This window comes from Musca domestica, unplaced genomic scaffold (assembly GCF_030504385.1).
Source record: "Musca domestica strain aabys unplaced genomic scaffold, Musca_domestica.polishedcontigs.V.1.1 85, whole genome shotgun sequence".
Taxonomy (NCBI): Eukaryota; Metazoa; Arthropoda; class Insecta; order Diptera; family Muscidae; genus Musca; species Musca domestica.
In genome coordinates this window covers 686,695-709,202 of record NW_026712418.1, presented here as the reverse complement: position 1 = coordinate 709,202, position 22,508 = coordinate 686,695, and the positions used below count along the sequence as shown (strand labels likewise).

At 34.4% G+C, this 22,508-nt stretch overlaps 1 protein-coding gene across 1 annotated transcript in view; it reads right to left on the bottom strand.

Moving 5' to 3' along the window:
* Nucleotides 1–437: 437 nt before the first annotated feature.
* LOC131806713 (homeobox protein cut-like) overlaps nt 438–22,508 on the bottom strand; it is a 46,332-nt gene continuing 24,261 nt past the window's right edge. The window contains exon 3 of the mRNA XM_059131324.1: nt 438–585. Within this exon, the coding sequence (XP_058987307.1) occupies nt 438–585 (148 nt within the window). The remainder of the gene's footprint in view (nt 586–22,508) is intronic.

The following is a 22,508-nucleotide window of genomic DNA, read 5'->3' as shown; positions in this document are numbered from 1 at the left end:
GAATCAAGAGAATTATAAGATCTGGTATAAAAATGGTATATAAGGACAACTTATTATAGTACTCCCATTCAAAATTTCAACAATTTTCAAAGAATATTATAATAATTTAGAAATAAAATATGTTAACTTGTTTTCATTTTTTTTAGTAGTTCATCCTTTGCCATTCCAACATCCTAAAGACTTTTTGCATGTATCAAATTAGTTCGTATTTATATTCGAATTTATTGTTCCAATTGTAGCATAAAAATCAAGCGTACCCACATTCATTTTCGAAAAGCCCTTTCGCAGGGATTTTAAAAAAATCTCTTCAACTATGGTTGGCTGGAAAATACCCCAAAGACTTGCAATAATACCATGTAACATACATATTTTACAACAAGTCTCTCTCTAGTAATACCTGGATAGCTAAAAGCAATAACATATTTTTATTTTCATTCTCATTTCGTGTTCGTTTGCTGTGTTGTTTGTGTTTCCTTAGCCTCTTCTGTGACATCAATGCTGTGACATCGGGAAATCAGGCAACAGCTATTACCAGCATCATCATAATCAGCAGCGCCAGTGACAACGGCAACGACAGTGTCATTACTGTAATTGCTATCATGGCACATAAAAGCGTTATGTTTTTTTGTCGCACATACTTACATATGTATGTGTGTATTTACATGGCCATAGATATATATTAATATATAAACATATTCATACATATATATATGTATTCGCAATTTTTGTTCTTATTATTTTTACTTTTTTTTCTTTGCAGCAGCAAAATCCCTGTGTACTAAAAGGTAAACAAGTGCTTACACACACACACATACATGTGTGCGAGGGTGTGTATTCGCATTCACAGTGTTCTACATGCCCATGTGTACACAAGTATGTGGCACAAGATTTTCAGGCAAACATTTAAAGAAACGAAAGAGAGGAAAAAAAACCATGCATGTCCTTCATACGTCATGAGATTTAATGTTAATGTGACAAATTTCTTCATATGCACTCAAAATTGTACTTGAACGCATCGCTGGCTGCTTAATTCGATTTAATTTGTTATTCTGTGCCAAAGTTATAACAACTTGGCTTCATGGTATGCATGTTGCCATGCAACTGGGGTGGGTGGGAATTTATGGAGAATGGAAGGTAGAATATAAGAAAAAAATTAAAACGTATAAATTGGTATTTAAGAAATAATTCAGTAAAGTAATTATTTCCTTGCGATTGCTTTATTCTTAATGTTTTGAATTGTTACAAGGCTCAAAAAAACAAAAAAAAAAAAAAAAAAAAAAAATTATCATTTTATCTTCATACAAAGCAATATTTCTATTTTCATTCGGCCTACCATTTCTGGTTCAAATTTTTGAGGTCAAATTTTTGAATATTAATAATTATCATAAAATGTGAAATAAGTTTCCGCATATAATTTAACTTAGCACATCGCAATCTAAAGGTTTTTGTTAAAAAAAAAAATGGTCCAGAAGTAAGCTAAATTTGGAAAAGATCAGTTCAGATATAGTTATAGCTCTCTTTCTCCCAAAGCTGTAATATATTTGTTGCAGCCGATTTGAGTTTTAAAATATTTGAAGGCGGTAATATTCTCCCGATGTCATTGATAATGATTTTTGCTCTATCCCTTCACCCAATACCAAATTAAGTTCCATTTGGTACTTTTCGAACAATTATAGTACGCATTTTCAAAACAATTTCCATATCTCAAACTCAGATACCAACATTGACCTTAATACCAAATTTCAGAATTTCAGGTCTTTAATTTCCCCAATTACGACCCGATGACGCATATTGTGTTGCATTTTGCACTTTTCGTACGTTAATAGTACGCATTTCCAAAACCAGCTTCTTCTCTCCGCCGTAGACACCAACCGTGACATCCATATCAAATTTCAGGATTTCAGCTCTATTCTATCACCAAATACTAAATTTAGTACTGTTAAGCAATTTTCTTATACAATTCCAAAACCATTATTTCCAGATACCAGCAGAAACCGCAATATAAAATTTGAGGATTCCAGGAACCCAATAACAAATATAGTACCATTTGGTACTTTTCGTACAAATATAAAACGCCTTTCTAGACCACCGCCAAATCTGAATCACAGATACCGTTAGTACCCTAAATATCAAATTTCAGAATTTTATCCCTATTCCTTCACCTAATACAAAATATAGTACCATTCAGTTCTTTTCGTACGTTCATAGAACGCATTTCAAATTTAATTTACCAACAGAGACCTCAGTATTGACGATTCCAGTACCATTTACACATCTCCCAAAATCAACTACTTATCTTATTTCCAGATACCAAGAGATACCTCAATATTACATTTCGGGATTCCAGCTCTATCCCTTCATCCAATACCCAACTTAGTACCATTTATTACATTTCGTACAAAACATAGGACGCATTTTCAAACCGCTGTCAAATATGAAGCACATATACCAAGAGTAATTCAAACATCAAATTTAAGAATTTTATCTCTTTTCGAACAATTATAGGAAACATTGCCAAAACCACCTCCATATGTGCAGGTTACACATGAACAGCGACCCAAACTCAAAAATTCGAATTTTAAACCCTAGCTGTTTACCCAAATTGCACCAAATATAGTACTATTTAGCACTTTTCGTGCCATTTTAGTACGAATTTTCATAGACGCAGTCTTATCACACGCCTACGCACCTAGACTGGTTCTCATGCAAAACGAGCTGAAGACAGTATTTATGGAGGAGTTGAAGGGAGTCTTCACAATCGGACGAGCTAAAAGTGGTCTATATTTGGAGTCCCTATTGAAGAGCCGAGGTCACAGTTTCTAGACGAGCTGTAAGGTTGGGGGAAAAATTGCTCCCCAGCAAATACCACATATAGGCAATGCAGCAATCAGCCTCCGTGAAGTCTATACAGCATGTATTATTGCTTCTTTTCATTATTTTCAATTTATTAGTTGCCGAGCCCTGGTATAGAGTCATTAACACAAAATCATGAACTATTTTTTCAAAACTTATTTTAAGTTACATCTGAATATATCTCAAAGCGCTTTAGCTAATTCTTCTAGTTGGTGGTCTGAAGTACTAAAACACAATGGGACAAAATATTTTTTTTCCATAATTACAGGTAAACCCAATATATTCTGAAAAAAGAGCTAAAAATAGAAGATTCGTATACTTTTTTCACATTTTTTCGGATTAAGATTCTTTGGATACATTCATTTTAGGTATACAGTGTGTCTATCAAGTCAGCAGAAGGGTCTTTTTAAACCGTTAGACATGTGGCTAGATGGGGTACACATATATACTTTGATACGGCCAAAAATTTGTCTCATCGAAATAACGGTACCAGATCCGAGGTCTCTTGGTCCAAAGACCAAGGTCATTTGGAGTCGATCTAGCGATGTCCGACTCCTTCTGGTACCTCCCCCACAATAGGTCGAAATTAAAAAAAAAGAAAAAAAAATATTTTACTTCACTGAAACAGAAATGATAATCCGATTTTGATCCAACTTTGCAAATCCTTATATTTGCATCAGTCCTAGGTCAGTTGCCAAAATGGACAATATCGGGCCACTTCATTAAGTACCTCCCCACAAAGGGTCAAATAATTATAGCTCTTATTAAGTGTGATGTAAGAATCCGATTGTCTTAAAATTACACGCATCACAATATTTCTATACACCCAAGTGAAGATGGATATATCGGTCCACTCCTTCTGGTATCTTCCCCGAAGGGTAAAAATTTTGAATATCCTTGAAGCTCATAAAACGCGAAAATAACGTCTGATTCCATTCGGACGTGGTACACATCAATGTTTCCATCAACACAAGATCTGTTATAAAGTTGGTATAGTTCAGAACATTTCTTCTGGTACCTCCTCCTCAAGATTTTGAAAAAGAAAACGTTCAAAGAAAGCAAAAAAAAAAAAAAAAAAAAAAAAAATCGACTCTCGTCAAAGGTCTGTTGTGAAGATTATATATGTCTGCATGCCCTTCTGGTACCTCACAGACAAATGGTCACAATTTTCAAACCTTTATAGTTATGGCGAAAAAAAGGCAGGCAACTTGCTATATCTAAATATTTCTCTCAATCTGAGATGAATATGGAATTTATGATTTCCCATAAAATTGAATATAAATGTTCGATTTTCTTGTAATTTGCCCATACCAATATTTTATCTGTATTTAATTTAAATTGGAATACTTCAGTCGTAACTAACGCACATTTTAACATTTTCTAAAAATTATCACAAGTCTCATATAAAGTGAAGGAAGTAACCAATATAGTCCAAATCTGGCACGTCGCAATATATTTTTATCATATTAATTTAGGTACTATACGAAATGGACAATATTGGCTCATTCCTTCGGAACCTACACCTTAGAGGGTCAAACAGTTGAATAATCATAGTAGAATTCAAAATATATTTCAATAATCGAACATAATTCAAAAAAAAAAAAAAAAAAAATAATAATAATAAATAAATAAATGATTGGAAATTACTTACTTTTTCCACCCGATTTCAAAATAATTTTCATAAGGTATTCAATATTTTGTACTTTAATTAAAATCACTGCCACCCACTGGATTCTTCATCAGTTACAAATTCTATTAGATATGGCATCATATGTTCGCCATTTGCTGTAGGCTGGTGTAGTCATTTTTTTAATGGATTTCTTTTATATATTTAATGTGAATACAATTTGGCCCGGTTACCTTTTTAATTCCATTTCTCTATGAAAACTACAAATCAATGAATAAAAGAAAAAAAAACGGAATGAAAAACATATCATCCTTATCAATCATTTTTTAAAGCATTAATCAGAAATGTGTGTTTCCGCCGTTGCTGCCGCTGTTGTTGTCCTTTCACTTCCTATGACAACGGTGTGCCATCACCAATATGACTATGACGATGATGATGATGGCATACGGCACACACACATACACACACATACCCTAGCAGCCGAGAAAGAGGCAAACAATGCCAGAGATTCCTTTGTGAATTTTCATTTTCAACAATTGTTATCAAGTGATGCTTAAAACATTTCTCTGCGATAAGTCAATCAAATCAATGGCAAACAGAAATAATATTCTATTTTTCGATTTTTGTGTGTGTGTGTGCGTCCTTCGGTTTTCTGTTCCCTCTTTCGTTTGTTCTTTTCTTTTCATTTCATTTCATTTCATATTGTATTTGGAATTTTGAACAGTTTACTTAAATTGGAGCAAGGCAAGACATGGAAAAAAAATGAAATAAAAATATCTGCAAATTGAAAGCTTTTATGATATTAGTAAGTAGTATTGGTGGGGTGAGAGGGGGTGCGAGCGAGTGTGGGCGTCTAGTGCCGGAGGAACGAAAAAAAGGGAAATTGGTGCTGGGGTTTACCTCCTCAAAACGGATATATACTTTGATAACATTGAAGGCTGCGTCAAGTGGAAATGAAATTGAAATAAATTCATATTTCATAGATTTCTGTACTTTTCCAAATGCCATAAAAGGAACCATATTTTTTTCCTCACCAAACAGCTCTTATCGCAGATACAGTGTCAAACAATCTTTAAAGTTTTTTAGCTTCGGTTTCTTTTTAATAAATGTGAAAAATAAATTTCATAAAATGTAGCTAATTTTTTCTTTCGATTTGATCTGTGCCTTAGATATTTGCTGATTGATAATGCAGTCGTGTAAAAACGACTATGCCGTCCGGTCAAAATGAATTAGATTTAAAAGTCTGTGTTAAAGTAAAAGAAACTTAAACTGTTAAAAAATGTTATTGAAAATGATGTCAGTGAAGCAATGTTTTGCCTTCATGGTATTCTAACCGATTACCAAATATGACTGTCGGATTGTGTTATCAACCCGCTTTCGAAACGGCAAAAGACAAAGTATACATTTTTGGGGCTAAAATTTTGCACGTTTAGAGGAAACATTTTGATAATATCGAAAATTTTCCTCTGTTATAAGCTAAATACTAGAGAGTGGAGCTAGACTTCCGCAATGAAATATAAAATGGACGATAACAGGAAAAATATTGAAGTGGGCGAAACCTATATATATGAAACAGCGTTTTTCCACTTCTAGTGCAAAAATCTTGAAAATTAGTTTTGTGGGTCACTATTGTAATAGATGGTACTTAAAAATTAGTTTTTTTTTTTCCTCCAACTTACTATAGAGAACATATTTACTTTGTCATTTCTATTGTAACTCCTCGAAATAATCTCTTTAGAAGCCACAAAAAATATATGAAAACATATAGACAAAAAATATTTGGCAACTTTGAAACTTTTAAAATAATAATCTGCTAGAATGGGGTATTGTAGTCAAAATTTTATAATATGGACCATTAAAGATAATTCACTAGGAAGCTGTATTCTCTTTAATGTAAAAAGGTAGGTGTGTTGAAACCAACAATCATGTTTATATTATTTACCGTTTTCTAGCTAAACCACTCAAGATGCAGATCTGTACTAATAGAAGCAATCGAAGTACACCCATTGGTCAGCATAATTGGTCTAATGCGTGATTTTTTGAAGCTTCCACTGCATCCACCTAAAACTGATATTAACGTTGTTATGTAGGAAATCCGGATGTTTTAATTTGATTTATAACCTGAACGCGCAAACAAATAAATGATAGGTATATAGAAGTCCTGCTTAAACGTATTTTTTATACCCTCCACAATACATAGTATGGAGGGTAAATTAAGTTCGTCATTCCGTTTGTAACTCATCGAAGTAATTATTTTAGACCCAACAAAGTATATAAATTCTTGATCAACGTAAAATTCTAAGACGATTTAGCCCTGTCCGTCCGTCCGTTTGTTGTAATCACGATACAGTCAAAACAATTTAAGATAGGAAGCTAAAATTTTGCAAAGATCGGTTTTTTGTCTGCATGCGTCGGTCCACGATATGGTATAGCACCCGTATAACGGTACCGCCCGATATTCGGTATTTTGTTAATTTTAACCACATTTTTCAATGGAAATCTCTGAAATTCCACCCGAGAAGTTTCTTGTGAGTACTTTACCCCCTGAGAAAGAAATGTGTATATAGGTCCCAGTGTCGTATAGCCCTCATATAACGGTACCCCCCGATATTCGGTTTTTTTTTATGATTTTAGCCACATTTTTCAACGGAATTGTCTGAAAATTCAAACAATAAGTTCCTTGTGAGTTGTTTACCTCTTAGAAGAGAATTGTCTTAATGGGTCCACGTTTTAGTATAGCGTCTATATAACGATATCCCCAGGTATTCGTCATTTTCATGATTTTTGCGACATTTTTCACTGGAATTGTTTCATACTTCATATATAACGTTCGAAACCATTACAGGACCACGTCTTCGTATTGCCCCCATATTACGGTTTTCATTCGAGCGGTATTTTTCGGCGGTTTTTTTTAATTTTTCAAGTTTCTTCCAAATGGTGGAGGGTATAAAAATTTCGGCCCGGCCGAACTTAACTGCTTTTTACTTATTTTTCTCAAATTTCAACAAAATGAGTGGACTACAAGTTTTCGTTATGAATTCCAAAAATTCACTTTTCTTTAATCAAATAAATGATATGACTTAGAAAATATTATTTGAGTAGAGGAACTAAATAATCACTTCAATTCAGATTAAAACCAGTAAAGAAAGTCCTAAAGTCGGGGGGCTTACTTTATGATACCCTACACCACTTTGCCAATTTAGTAGAGCTCCACATAACAATTAAAAGTTTTTATGGCAGAATTCAATCATACACGCTATGATTATAATTATAATTTAAAGTTCAAAGGACTAAATATGCCGAAGCATTTGTATCTTTTAAATTCGGAGTTGTATTGCCCATTTGGTGCACAATTAATTTGAAATCGGATAAAAATATATATGGGAGCTATATCCAAATCTGAACCGATCTCGATAAATGTTGGCAAAGATATTACTGAATATCCCTGAATATCGTTGTTACGGAGTGCATATTACGTCTGTGGGTAACAAATACAACAAATCGGATGAACAATATATATGGGAGCTATAGCTATATCTGAACCGATTTTCACCAAATTTGACATATTAGCTTCTGGACTCAATTCGGTCGTAAGTGCCAAATACCATCCCATTAAGACAAATAGTAGATGTTTGGTGCACAATAAAAGGTAAATCGGACGAAGTTATATGTGGGAGCTATATCCAAATCTGAACCGATCTCAGTAGAATTTAGCAAATGTATTTCTGAGCCGTATTTGATATATTTCCCCAAATATTTTTGTTGCAGAGTGCATATTACGGCTGCGGAGAACAGAAATATCAAATCGGATGAACAATAAATATTGGAGCTATAGCTATATCTGAACCGATTTCGATTAAATTTGACACACTTATTTTCAGGCCTAATTTGGTTGTATGTGCAAAATTCCATACTATTCGGGCTGATATTACACGTAGGCAAATCGGACAATAAAAGATCGGAATAAAATCGGACGAAGATATATATGGGAGCTATATCCAAATTTTGACCGATTATCTCCAATAGGGTTCGTCCTTGGGCCAAATAAATGATCTGTGCAAAATTTCATCTGAATCGGGCAATAAATGCGACCTGTACATTGTTTAAAAATACATGGACAGACGGACGGACGGACAGACGGACATGCATAAATCGACTCAGAATGTGATTCTATGCAGATCATCAAAAGGAACTATGGGTCTATCTCGTTTCCTTTTGCCTGTTACAAACAAATGCACAAAGATATAATACCCTGACCACCTTGTGGTATAGGGTATAAATATTCTCACAGAAAAGATGAATGTTCTTAGTATCAGTCCTATCTTGCAATGGTGTAAACTTAAACAAATATCATGCGCAAATTTAACTCATTTGGCCTTGCACCTTAAAGTTAACTGTAATTTAATGTCCACAATCTAGGATCCACAAATACACCGCCATTTACATACTTGTAAAAGATTTCACCACATACACATACATTGTTGAATTTAATTTGAAAACCTCATGTCCCCATCACGGATTTGTAACTGTGTTACGACGACAAACCCACTCACCCACTTAGCAGTACAACGACCGCATTCTGAATTTGGTGTATCGCCCCGTCCGTTAATTAAATTGTAAAATAAAACAAAGTGTTTTGTTCCTCCTACATTTGGCTGTTGTTGTTTTTTCTTCTCCATTTTTTGGGAGCAGTAGCAGCAGCATCCAACAACAAAGGAATAATTAAAAGTTCTTGAATGTTGATGTTTGTTGCTGACTGAAAATGTCTGGCGTATAAATGACTGGGCGTGTTAAATGAAATAATGGTCGGAAAACTAAATGAGCAAGTGAATGAACCGTGCCGAAGAAATTTGCAGCAAATTGCCGGAAAGCCAAAAAAATTAAATGAATGAGGGAAAATGTATGTATAATATTGTATGTACCCTACTGCACAATGTGGGAAGATGGTTGAATTTATAAAGGGCTCGTAGTAGGACTGCAATCTCTTATACGCGCCACTATAAAATTAGATTTTTTTAATTTTATTATTTCGTTTGCAACATCTCGGCCTGTTCTTGCGAGATCTTTTGAAACACACATGAAAGTACGACGTCTTAAAACGGCCCACTGCCCATATCAGATTAGAGATCACATTTTTTATATCGATCATTGAAATTTTCATTTGATTAAATGTTAGTGTGTAGAGGCAAGACTAGGCTGGGTTTTTCATCATTCTCACTACTGTTTTTTTCCGATTCTAATTCAAGAGTTCCATTTGTAATTCGAGTCATTCCAATTTATAAATTATATAATTTGAAATACCGAATTTTCGTATACCCGAATTTCAAATTTTCCGAAATACAATTAGAATGCTCGAATTAAAACTGAGATACAGGGTGATATAAAAAACTGCAACAAAGTCAAACAGGATCATTTTTACTTTTTTTTTCATTTTATTGAATGAAAGCAAAAAATGTCGGAAATAACATCAAATTGGTAACGAATTGGTAAACTTTGGCACGAATTAGTAATCTTTGACACGAATTATGGCCTTTAAACGGCTAATAAAACCATCACACGCTGATGGTTGCTCTGCGGTGTTTTGGCCCATACCCGGCGAAACGGCTGCTTGAGGTGATCGATACTTTGGTATTTTTTAGTGTTTTCCAAAATACTCCAGGCACAATAGCCCAACGGATTGGTATCCGGAGATTTTGGTGGCCATTGTGCGCTGGAAATGAAGCGAGGAACCTCATTTTATAACCATTCTTGGGTGGCGCGTGCTGAGTGCGATGATGCAGAGTCCCGTTGGCAGGTCCAAGGTCTGCGACCAAAATGTTTGCGTGCCCAAGGCTTTATACCTCCACCCTCCAGAATATTTTCGCGATAATATTCGGCATTTATTCTGATGTTACGGTCGATTATTACGAGCGGAGAGCTACTATCGGCTGTTATGGCGGCCCACACCATCACCATGGCCGGGGCTTGAGTTCTGTTGGCCAACCGAATGGGCACATTTTCAGCTGACCTCTTTGGCAAGTAAACACGATCAGTTTGTTTGTCTACAAACTGCTGAACAACAAATGTTTTCTCATCAGAGAAAACCAAATTCGGCAGTTCACCACTTTCGGCCAAGCGAAGCAACTCTTTAGCTCTTTTGAGTCTATTTTCTTTCTGTTGCGTGTAAGTTCTTGCACTTTTTGGAATTTTAATGGCGCTACCCCGAGCTCTTTTTTTAATATTAGCCGAATGGATATGTTCAGCTCACGAGTCATTTTCGGCCACTGCTACGCTGGTTTCGATCAAGTCGCTTCTTTACTTTTGGAACCATTTCCGCTGATGTTGTTGTTTTCTTCCGTTCACTTCCTTGACGTCGGGCTACGAAATGCTTTTGTACGCTTGTCAAAATATAATAAGCTGTCACTGGAATAATTTTAACAGCTGTCGGACAAGTGGCTTAGAAATGACAGCAGTCTGAAGTTGGTTGCAGTTTTTTCATCTCACCCGTAATTCGAGTTGCAAATGCGAAGCTGCAGCGACTTCAATTCCATAGTCGACTCAAATCTTCATAGGCGCTTTTCTTCCGCTTTAATTTTATTTATCCACATTTCCCGCAGAAATACCACATAGTTCTGGTAAAACTTAAGACATTATTTCTGTCACGAATTCAAAGTCTTCATAATTTTTCGCTCTTTCTTTTTCATTTGTTTGTAAATATTTGCGTTCTATTTTCGCTCCGATGTGCAGTGTTTATAAATTATGATAAAAATAAATTTATGGCCTAAGAAACTTTCCCAAAATGCCGAAAGCAAATGAATGTCGCCGATTTTTTTTTTTTTGTGGCTGCTAGAATGTGTATGGAAATAATTCGTTGTAGTATTCTCCGTCGAGAACAAAATTTAAGCCTTGTGATAAGAAAACCAAACATTTCAAGGGTTGTATGAATTTTGTTTATGAATTGTGCACATGAAATATATCACGAACATTAATCTTACTTAATATATTTCTAATTACACTGTGTTACAGATTATGAATGTAGAACCAAAAAGGAGATAAGCAGCTAAGTTAAACACCCTCCACCATTTTGTAGAAATTTAAAACAAAATTCCAAAAATTCCGCTCAAAGGAAACCCGCTCAAAGGAAACCCGTTATATGGAGGCTATACGAAGACGTGGTCCTTTATATACTATTTTTTGGCATAGGCTATAGCACCCATTATGAACTTTAAATACGAAACTTGAAACAATTTCCGTAAAAATGTCTCTTCTACCATCAAACTGGAAAAATTCCGTTGTTAGGTCTAAAATTATTATTTCAATGAGTTACAAACGGAATGATGAACATAATATACCCTCCATACTGTGTATAGTGGAGGGTATAAGAATAGAAGACACATGTATCGGGGTTTTGAAAGTTTACATCGCAAAGTGATATACATAGAGGAGGCAAGTTCCCCTAATTCAGCATCTTTAACGCTAGTGTGCGCAAAGGGGTCTCTTTGGTCCTTTGTCCTATGTCAAACTATTCCACAAAATAATTCATCTATAACTGTAAAAGAGTAGTGAAATAGCTGATTGAAAGTCACCACACTAAATTTGATATTGGGTAAAAGGATGGGTCTGGAATTCTCAAATTTGATGCTGAGGTTTCTGTTGGTATCTGGAATTAAGATATGGAGGTGGTTATGGAAATGTGTACTACAATGGTACTAAATTGTACTCAGTTTGGTAATGGGGTAAATAAAAGAGTTGAAATCCTGAAATTTTATATTATGGTCAATCTTGGTATCAAAGATTAAGATATGGAGATTGTTTTGACAATACGTATTTTAACTGTACGAGAAGAACCAAATTCTATTATATTTTGTATTGGGTGAAAGGATAGAGATAAAATTCTGAAATTAGATTATTTAGATTACTGATCGTATCTGTATTTTAGATTTGGCGTTGGCGTACTAAATGGTACTAGATTTGGTATGGGGTGAAAGGATGGGTTGGAATCTTTAAATTTCATATTGAGGTCTCTGTTGGTATCTGGAATTGAGATATGGCGGAAATTTTGGAAATGTATACTATGATTGTACTAAATTTGGTAATGCGGAGAAATAAAGGAATCGAAATCCTGAAATTTGATATTAAGGTCACTATTGGTATCTGAGATTAAGAGAAAGGGGTAAAGATAAATTAATGAAATTTGATACTTGGAGTACTGATCGCTTCCGTGTTTGAGATTTGGCGTTGGTTTGAAAATGCGTTCTATAATTGTACGAAAAGTAATAAAGGGTGTTGGGATAGGGCTGGAATCCTGAAAATTGATATGTACATACATACATACATACTGTTGGTGTTTGAAGCTAGTTTTGAATATACGTACTATAATTTTACTAAATCGTACCAAATTTGGTAATGGGCAAATTAAAAAGCTGAAATCCCGAAATTTAATGGGAATGTCGCTGTTTGTGTCTAGGGTGGGGAAAAGAGCTGTACGGAAAGTATGGTAATACATTTGGGATAGGAAGCTGGAATTCTTAAATTTTATATGAAGGCAACTGTTGGAATATAATTTCGATTGTTCGAAAAGTACTAAATTTCCGTTAAGTGAATGGATATAGCTTGAATCCTGAAATTTGATTGGTTTTTACGTTAAAGGCATTTTGTCTATTTAATTTCCCCAAATTTCGGTATTTTGGCTTCTTATTGTTTGGAAACGTAACTAGCAAAGGTAATCAACCTAGGTCCACCTTTTTTACCAATATGGCTAAAGGGGGTATATATTATTTGACACGGCCAAAACGTGCCTCATCGCTGGGAAGAATCCGATTTGGTCCATAATATTTTATCAAACTTATATCGGTTTCGGACATAGATAATATCGATAATATCCAATCTTTATGGTACCTCCCTCCAAAAGGTGGAAATTTTCAAAAACCAAGTAAAAAAAGGAGTTAAGTTCATACCCTCCACCATTCGGAAGAAAATCGAAAATTTTCAAAAAAAAAAAAAAAAAAAACCGCCGAAAAATACCACTCAAATGAAAACTTTTATATGGAAGATACACAAAGACCTGGTGCTGCATAAGTAATTTGTTGTCATAGGCTGTAGTAAAGATTCCGAATATTTAATGCGAAATTTGAAACAGTTCTGGTGAAATATGTAAAATGAAAATACCGAATAAATGGCACCTCCCATTGTATGGGGAGCTATAGAAAGACGTGGACCTGTACAGACAATTTTCTGTCTTAGGCTGTAGTACCTATTTCGAACTTCAAATACCAAAATTTGAAACAATTCCGGTGAAAAACGTCGGTTAAATCAACAAAGTACCAAATATTGGGAGGTACCGTTGTATGGGGGCTATAGAAAGATGTGGACCTGTACAGACAATTTTCTGTCATAGGCTGTAATATCCATTACGAACTTCAAATACCAAATTTTAAACAATTCCAGTTAATAATGTCGCTTAAATCGCCAGAATAGGAAGGTATTATATACCAAAACGTGGACCTACATGGCCCATTTTCAATTCCAAAAGTTCTGCGGGTATAGTATACATTTCAGTAAAATTTGATAAATCTACTTCATTTCGTTCGGAAGCTAGATTGATTTCCACAGACGGACGGCCATCGCAAAATCGACATATAATTTTACTAAATGGTACCAAATTTGGTAATGCGCAAATTACAAAGCTGAAATCCCGAAATTTGATAGAAATGTCGTTGTTTGTTTCTAGGGTGGGGAAAAGAGCTGTTTTTTATTGTTTCAGATTGGAAGCTGGAATTCTTAAAATTCATATAAATGCCACTGTTGATATATAATTTCGATTGTTCGAAAAGTACTAAATTTTCGTTGAGTGAATGGATATATATGGGCTTGAATTCTGAAATTTGATTTTGAGGTCACTGTTGGCTTCGAGGATTTAGATATGTCGTTGCCCAATTTTTATTGTGAAAAGACTTTGAAACAATTTTAGCCAGAAAATTTGTACGTGGAACCATTGTGCAAGGGTTTAACTAATATGCTCTTCTATAAAATTCAAAAGGAAAGATATTAAGAACTTTTTGGTGTAAAAGGTAAGCAAAAGTAAATACTCATATATATAGAAGCTTGAAATTCTGAAAACTTAGCCCTTTGGTATAGTCTCTTTATAAGAGTACAAACCGATTTTAAGTGCTTTTTATACCCTCCACCATACTATGGAGGGTATATTAACTTCCGTAATTCCGTTTGTAACTCCTCGAAATACTCATGTCAGACCCAACAAAGTATATATATTCTTGATCAGCGTAAAATTCTAAGTCGATTTAGCGTTGCCCGTCTGTCTGTCACGAACGAATCTTACGAACGAATAGAGATAGAAAGCTAAAATTGTATACACATGTTTATTTTCCAGTAGGCAGGTTAAGTTCGTAAATGAGCCATGTAGGTCCACGTCTTCGTATAGCTCTCATATAACGGTAACTCCCGATATTGGGTATTTTGATAATTTTATCGTCAATGTTCACTGGAATTGTTTCAAATTACGTATTTAGAATTCGTAATGGGATCTACAGTCTGTGACAGAAAATTGTATATGCAGGTCCAGGTCTTCGTTTAGGCCCCATATATCAGTACCTCCTTAAATTCAGTATTTTGATGTGTTTAGGTGCAATACCCACGGAAACTGTTTGAGATGTCGTATTTGAACATCGTAATGGATGCTACAGCCTATGACAGAAATTTGTCTATGCTGGTCCAGGTCTTCGCACAGCTCCGATATAACGGTACCGTATATTTTTACGATATTTTGATGATTTTAGCTATATTATTCACCGTTTATTTCAAGTTTCGAATTTGAATATGGTAATGGCTTATGACAAACAATGCCTATGTAGGTCCACGTCGTATAGACCCCAATTAAATGGCTATATTCGGTATTTTTAAGATTTTAACAGAATTTTTTAAAGATTTTATTTTTTGAAATTTTCCAAATTTGTTACAAATGGTGGAGGGTATTCAAAGATCAGCCTGGCGAACTTACTGCTTTTAACTTGTTACGTTTAAGGCATTTTGTCCATTTAATTTTCCCAAATCTCGGTATTCTGGCTTCTTGTTGTTTGGAAACACTACTAACAAAGGTAATCAACCTAGGTCCACCTTTTTATACCCTTAGCTATATGGCTAGAGAGGGTATATATCATTTGATATGACCAAAACGTGCCTCATCGACCGGAGTATCCGATTTGGTCCAAACTTGGTACATCATAATATTATTATCAAATTAAGATCAATTCCGGATTTGGGAAATATCTGTCCACTCTTTTTGGTCGAAATTTAAAAAAAAAAAAAAATTACTGCACAGAAAGAGAAAGGATAATCCTATGTTATTCAAATCTAAGAAATCCTAGTGTTTCCATCAGTGCTAGGTTAGGTGCGAAAATACACAATATCTATTCACTCAAAATTTTGAATAATTATATTTTTTATAAAATATTATGTGCACTATATACTAAAAAGTATAATTTTTTCAAGAAGTCTTCATTCGAAAATTTGAAAAAATGTAAAAGGGCTTCTTTTCCTTCTTCTCCGATTACTTCCAGTTTAAATTTTCAGATAGTTGATGCACTTGCCTTTATGTTATTTTTGCAAATGTCAAACATGGAATTTTTCATTGAAAAATATGGATTTCTAATATGGAATCCCTATATTTCTACTATATGAAAATATATAACTCTTGATATTGCTAAATAAATTCTTTTCCCACGACTACACTCACATTATTGCATACCACACTACCATCCAATACGTATCACTCAACATTTCCACATTCACCCAATAACCATCCTCCCAGGTCTGGAAACTTTTACTGAATAGTGGAGGTAAACAAAAAAAAAATGTCTTTAATTGTTGATAAAAACGAGGTCTAACACAAGTACCTCTACACACACACTTGAAACATTTATTTTTCCTTGTTGCGGTTGTTGCAATTGCTGTTGTGGCTGCGATTTCAGAATCTTGTTGGCACACAAGTGTCCTTAAAATGTGTATTCGTGTTCATGCCGAAGTGTTGGTGGTTAAGTTTGCAATGCGATATACATCCATGGTATGTGTGTTCCCCACCACCTCCAACGAATCTCAGACTGGCTTCGCGCATTGCTAGGCATTTGAAAAATAAAAATTTAATCACAATTTACGGCTGAGTAGCAAGAGCCGTGTTTAAGGTGACATGGCTCTCCCCAGCTTACTTAGTGTTTGACTATCTGTCCCCTTTTCAGCGTTGACTATCTTTTTTTTTGTTGTTGCTCATTTTCTTTTGTGCGCCTAGCTGCTGACATCATTCGTGGCACCCTCACCTCATAGTTGTGCCGCCTGAAAAAGAGGCCCAACACATAGGGATATTGTTTCCAAATACAATGCAATTGTGTTGGAAACAACAACAACAGTTGCAGATACTTAAGAGAGCTACTTATATTACGGCTGGCTAAAATCAATTCAGAGTGAAGTACCGGGTAGGGTGGATCTTGTCGAAAGAAAAGCTGTTGTTTATTTTTGGTGTCAAGGTTATTTAGAATTTTCTTTGCACATCCACACATTTTAATAGGAGCAAGGTCAATTTGAATTAAATATTACCATGGGAGGACTTTATGAATGATATTATAGAGCCGGTGGAGAATTATTGTTGGTGTGTGCTATAAATAAACAAGCACCTCTTCTGGAGAAATTTCTGGGAAAAGACGCAAAGTGAAAAGGTTTTCATTTAAAAAAATATAAATAATTATTAAGAAATTAAAAAATTGCTAGACCACAGAGAGTTCCGAAGACCTTGATAAAATAAATTGGATTACAATTTCTAGAAAGCTTCACAAAACTAATTGTTATGGAGATAAACCTGCAAAAATTCGTTCCATTTTGCGTAAAAGGCAAAGAGATCCCTTAAATCTCTTCTTTTAAAATTCTTATTTTTGAAAGGAATTTATTTCTTCTCTTGTCTTTATTTTTTAAAGGAATTTACTTTGCCTCTTCAATGTTTGGAAAATTTTTGTTTTCTTTTTTTTATTTATTTTAATAATTCAATACAACTTTCTCAAATATCTAGCCACCACAATGGCGATAAAAAAAAAAACAATTTTCGAAGAACCTCATAAAAGCTTTGCCACATAGGTCTCCTCACCTTGAAGTTCACGATGCTACAAAGTTTGATTTGATTGGTACACTGACCCAGACAGACAGACAGACCGCCATGTGTGGCCAATATTCCCTGTGGCTTCAAAACAAATAAAGTTATAACAAAGTTTAGAGACGCCACAGAGACATTGACATTTTTTTATTCAATTTGATATTTGCTTGGAAATCGCAGAGGTTTTGGATGGGAATGCGCACCAAAGGAATTCTTAATAAATCGATGGAAAATACAAACCGATGAAAAATAGAAAAGTCTTGAATATCAAGAGAGGTACTAAGACGAGGAGGAGCGATATACACTATACATAGGTACATTTGGATAACCGAACTCAACAAACTTGGAATGAAACAAATGTTAAACGTATTTCGTATCGACACTGTACTGTACGGTCGTGTTTGTGTTTCGCTCCTATAAATTTACATTTTTTTCGCCTCGTCGCAGCAAAATCATCATATATCTGAGCCATTGATCTCTCACAGTTTCGCCAACATTGTGTGCTATCGAGTATTCGCATTTCTTTGTGATGTTAAGCAGTTAGAAATACAATACAAAAACCAACTTTGATAAATTTTACCATTTCCTTTTATGCTTTCATTCGTAAATAACATAAATTGAAGTGCTCTCGTTATCTTTAGTTGCTGTTGAACCTACCTGTTCATACACAAGTACGTACGTCATCTCGCATTTCTGTTTTTCGTTGATCGTACCTGTTCACTGGCTTGAACTTGTGAACTTGTTATCTTCCCTGCTATCGATGCGGTGTGTGTCCTGGATTGACTAACCTGTTTAGATCACCCTGTTTCACTACATCACCCGGTTTCACTACAACACCCTGTTTTTGCTGTATCAACCTGATTAAAACCCTGTTACACCGTTTCCATCGCAAATAAATTTTACGTTGTTTCAAATTTTTACAACTTTTTTCTGTACGTCATATTGTAAAAATATATTACTGGAATGGCGTGTTTAAATAAAAATTGCAAAATAAAATCAGATGAAAGAATGATAACATGCTGGTTATGTCACGAAAATTGCCATCTTAAATGTAGTGATATTTCTGGACTTGTTGCGGATGCAATTTCGAACAACAAGGGACTTCACTGGTGCTGTGTGGATTGCAGAAAAATTGGAGTGAGCTTTTACCGATTTTTCCAATCTCAAAAACAAACTTTTCTGCAGATTCTAGAAGATTCAGCTAAACTCTCTAGTCGAATAAATGATTACGGTAAATTATTTGAAAATTATAAGCTGTTAGAGAATATGAATTCACCACAATCATCTCCGAAGCGTCGAAAATCAGCAAGGAATGCAAACAAAGAAAAACGCTCTGAAAATAACTATAGTACATCATTATCAAACACCCCTTCTGTGCCAATGCTTGATTCTACTTCCAACAATTCATCACCTATACCTAATCTTCCTTCATCCAATCCCTCTACGTCAAATAATCCAATTAGCTCATACAGTACTTCCGTTAATGATGTACCTCCTAACAGGCTTGAACGCCTAACAAACCATGATCCTGAATCAGTCGTCAATCCTTCTTCTCCTTATAACGTAACCCCTGTTGAGGTTATCCTTACAGCCGTCCCGCCAAAAAGAAGCATTTTCATTTCAAGACTTCCTGCGGATACCACTACTGAGACAATTTACCGTTACATCATATCTAAAATTGGAAAATTTAATGACATTAACATACATAAATTCAATTTTTCGCAACAACGTTCAATTGCATCTTTTAAAATTACAACCTCTGATGAAATGTATTCTCGTCTTATTGATCCCGAGTTCTGGCCGAAACATACTATTGTTCGTGAATACATATATAGAGAAAGGCAAATGCCTGATAATAATGGTTACATTCATCAAAACTCTGTTAACTTTTCAAAAAACTAAGCACTTTTAGTAATGATACATTATCTATTGCCTATCAAAACGTCCGTGGTATTCGATCTAAAATATCGAAATTGTATGTTGACAGTTTTACCTTTGAACATCATATCATAGTAATGACTGAGACCTGGTTAAATGAACGTATTTTAAACTCGGAGATTCTGTCAAGTTTTAATACCATATCCTTGTCTGATATCCATCACCAAATGACTGTCTAGTTTCGTAAGTTATGACAGATAATATTATTGAAAATTGTGCCCATTTGTGGGTGGGGTACAAAAAATGGGTTCGGAGATAAATATAATCTTCACAACAGATCATGTGTTAGCAAAAATTTTTGTAGGTATGAAATTTGAACAAAGTTGGACGCTCATTTCGCTTTCTTTGAGCGGTTTTTTTTTTTTTTCAAAATCTTGGAATCTATGTGAGGGAGGTACCAGGAGAAATGGTCCGACCTCTGCCATCTTTATAATAGGTCTTGTATTGACAGTTATTTCGCATTTTATAAAACTCGTGTATATTCAAAATGTTGACATTTTGTGGGGGAGGTACCAGAAGGAGTGGACCGATATGTTGCAGCTTCACATCAGACTTTGGGTTAATGAAAACAGTGTGATGTGTATAATTTGCAGACAATCGGACTCTTATATCACATTTTTTAAAGGATATAATAATTAAAAATGTTGACCCTTTGTGGGGGAGGAACTTGATGGAATCTGCTGATATTGTCAATTTCCGCACATGACCTAGCACTGATACAAATATTGGGCTTAGCAAAGTTGGAACAAAATTGGATTATTCTTTCTATTTCCGTGCAGTAAAATACTTTTAATACTCTCCATTTCCACTGAAATCTGTAAAAATCTTCAAAATACAATAAAGATGGCTTTACCGTAGCGTAAGTACTGCGCCGAAACGGGAAGCGTCTAAGGCAATTTATTTGCCACGGAAGTTCTGTTATTATTATTTTTTTTTTCTTTTTTTGAAAAAAATATTAGAAGTATCAAATACTAGGAAGTACAGCTATATGTGTGATACAGGTAAGAAATCATGGCCCTATTCAAGTGAGTCATTACCACAAGATATTGATCCATCGTAAATCGTATATACGTCGTATATATGAACGATTTTGCCAAAACATGCGCTTAAAACTTTTCAGAATACCAATATTGGGAGGACTCGTTATAAGAGATAGGAAAACGTCGATACAATGACCTGCCATAAGGTGTAGATCCGATTACAGACTGTGAGTTGTATCGTGATTCCAACAGGGCTGTATCTATAATTTTGAACGATTAACAATTGTCGCATACGGGGGGTATGATCTATACATACACCATATGGGAATTGAATAATCATACGTACACCGGTTCCAAAGAATAAATTTAATAATAATAGAATAGTACAAAATAAAATTAAAATCAGTAAAAAAGGATTAAAGTCTTATGGTTAAAGACTTTATGATACCCTACACAAATATGCATATTTAATAAATAAACGTTTTTACGAGAAATTTTATGATAGTTTTTGAAAGCTTCAAAGCAGATATAATTTAAATCCGAAAGAAACAAATAAATGGAGGTATAGCCTTCTCTTAATCAATTTCTTCTAAATTTGACGGACTAGATCGATATTTACCACCTGCATTTGGAATTGTCCATCCCCTAGAATATACTGGTTGAAAAGGCGAACTAGGAGTACCGTTATGTTGGGACTATACAAAATATATATCTATGTTGAAATTTTTCTCAAAGATGGTTCTCTACCCCCAAAGTAGCTTAAATACAATTTCAAACGCCAAATCGTTTGGAATATTTGGTTAAGACCATCGAAATATGTAAAGTGAGAGGGTAAGGGTGCGACTTCAGAACATTGACTTAAAAAAGTTTCTGCGAACAATTGCAGCTGAAGTAGAGCAATATTTAGTGCCTTCTAGTGCAAAAAAAAAAACATATCCATATTTCATATTTCGCGTGGAAATGCAAAAAATCTGTTTCTCAAAATATAAACGTTCACTACCGGATTCACAGTTTCTCTGTCCATTTAGTAGTTGACTTTTGTAGTATTTAACACATTTTAGTACACATTGCTATAGAAACGGAAGTTAATCGCAACTTTCACATTCGAAGTCAACCTAAGCTAAACCTTTTCACATTGGGTAAATTTTTGATATTATGTAGTACCCATAACTAAAACAGAAGTAAGTCTGGCTGAGTCAAACTTTGAATACACTCCACCATTTGGATTGAATTTGGAAATTTTCAAAAAAACAAAAAAAAAATAAATAAATAAATAAATAAATAAATAAATAAATATTGAAATTACATTGGAAAAGGTCGATTAAAAAAACAAACTTGAATTATACTTAACACGGAGAGCACGCCGGAAAACAACAACAGAATGATTTACAAAAATATTAAAAGCAAAGATCTCCCTGAAGATGCAATGTAACCCATTGCGAAATATCGGATTTTAATAAAGGAAAAAAAACCCAGACCTAAAGCTCAAAGAAATATTTATTTATTGAAATTACATTGGAAAAGGTCGATTAAAAAAACAAACTTGAATTATACTTAACACGGAGAGCACGCCGGAAAACAACAACAAAATGATTTACAAAAATATTAAAAGCAAAGATCTCCCTGAAGATGCAATGTAACCCATTGCGAAATATCGGATTTTAATAAAGGAAAAAACCCAGACCTAAAGCTCAAAGAAATATTTATTTATTTAAATAAATAAATAAAATAAAAGCTGTTAAAAATTCTATTTACATCTTAAAAAAAACGATTGTGTTGGGATCCATACAAACTTTTGTCATTACCCATTACAATATTCAAATATGAAACTTGAAAAAAAGACGGTGAATAATATAGTTAAAATCATCAAAATACCAAATATAGGGAGGTACCGTTATATCGCGACTATATGAAGGCCTGGACCTGCATAGACAATTTTCTTTCACGGGCTGTAGTACTTATTAGGAACTTCAAATAC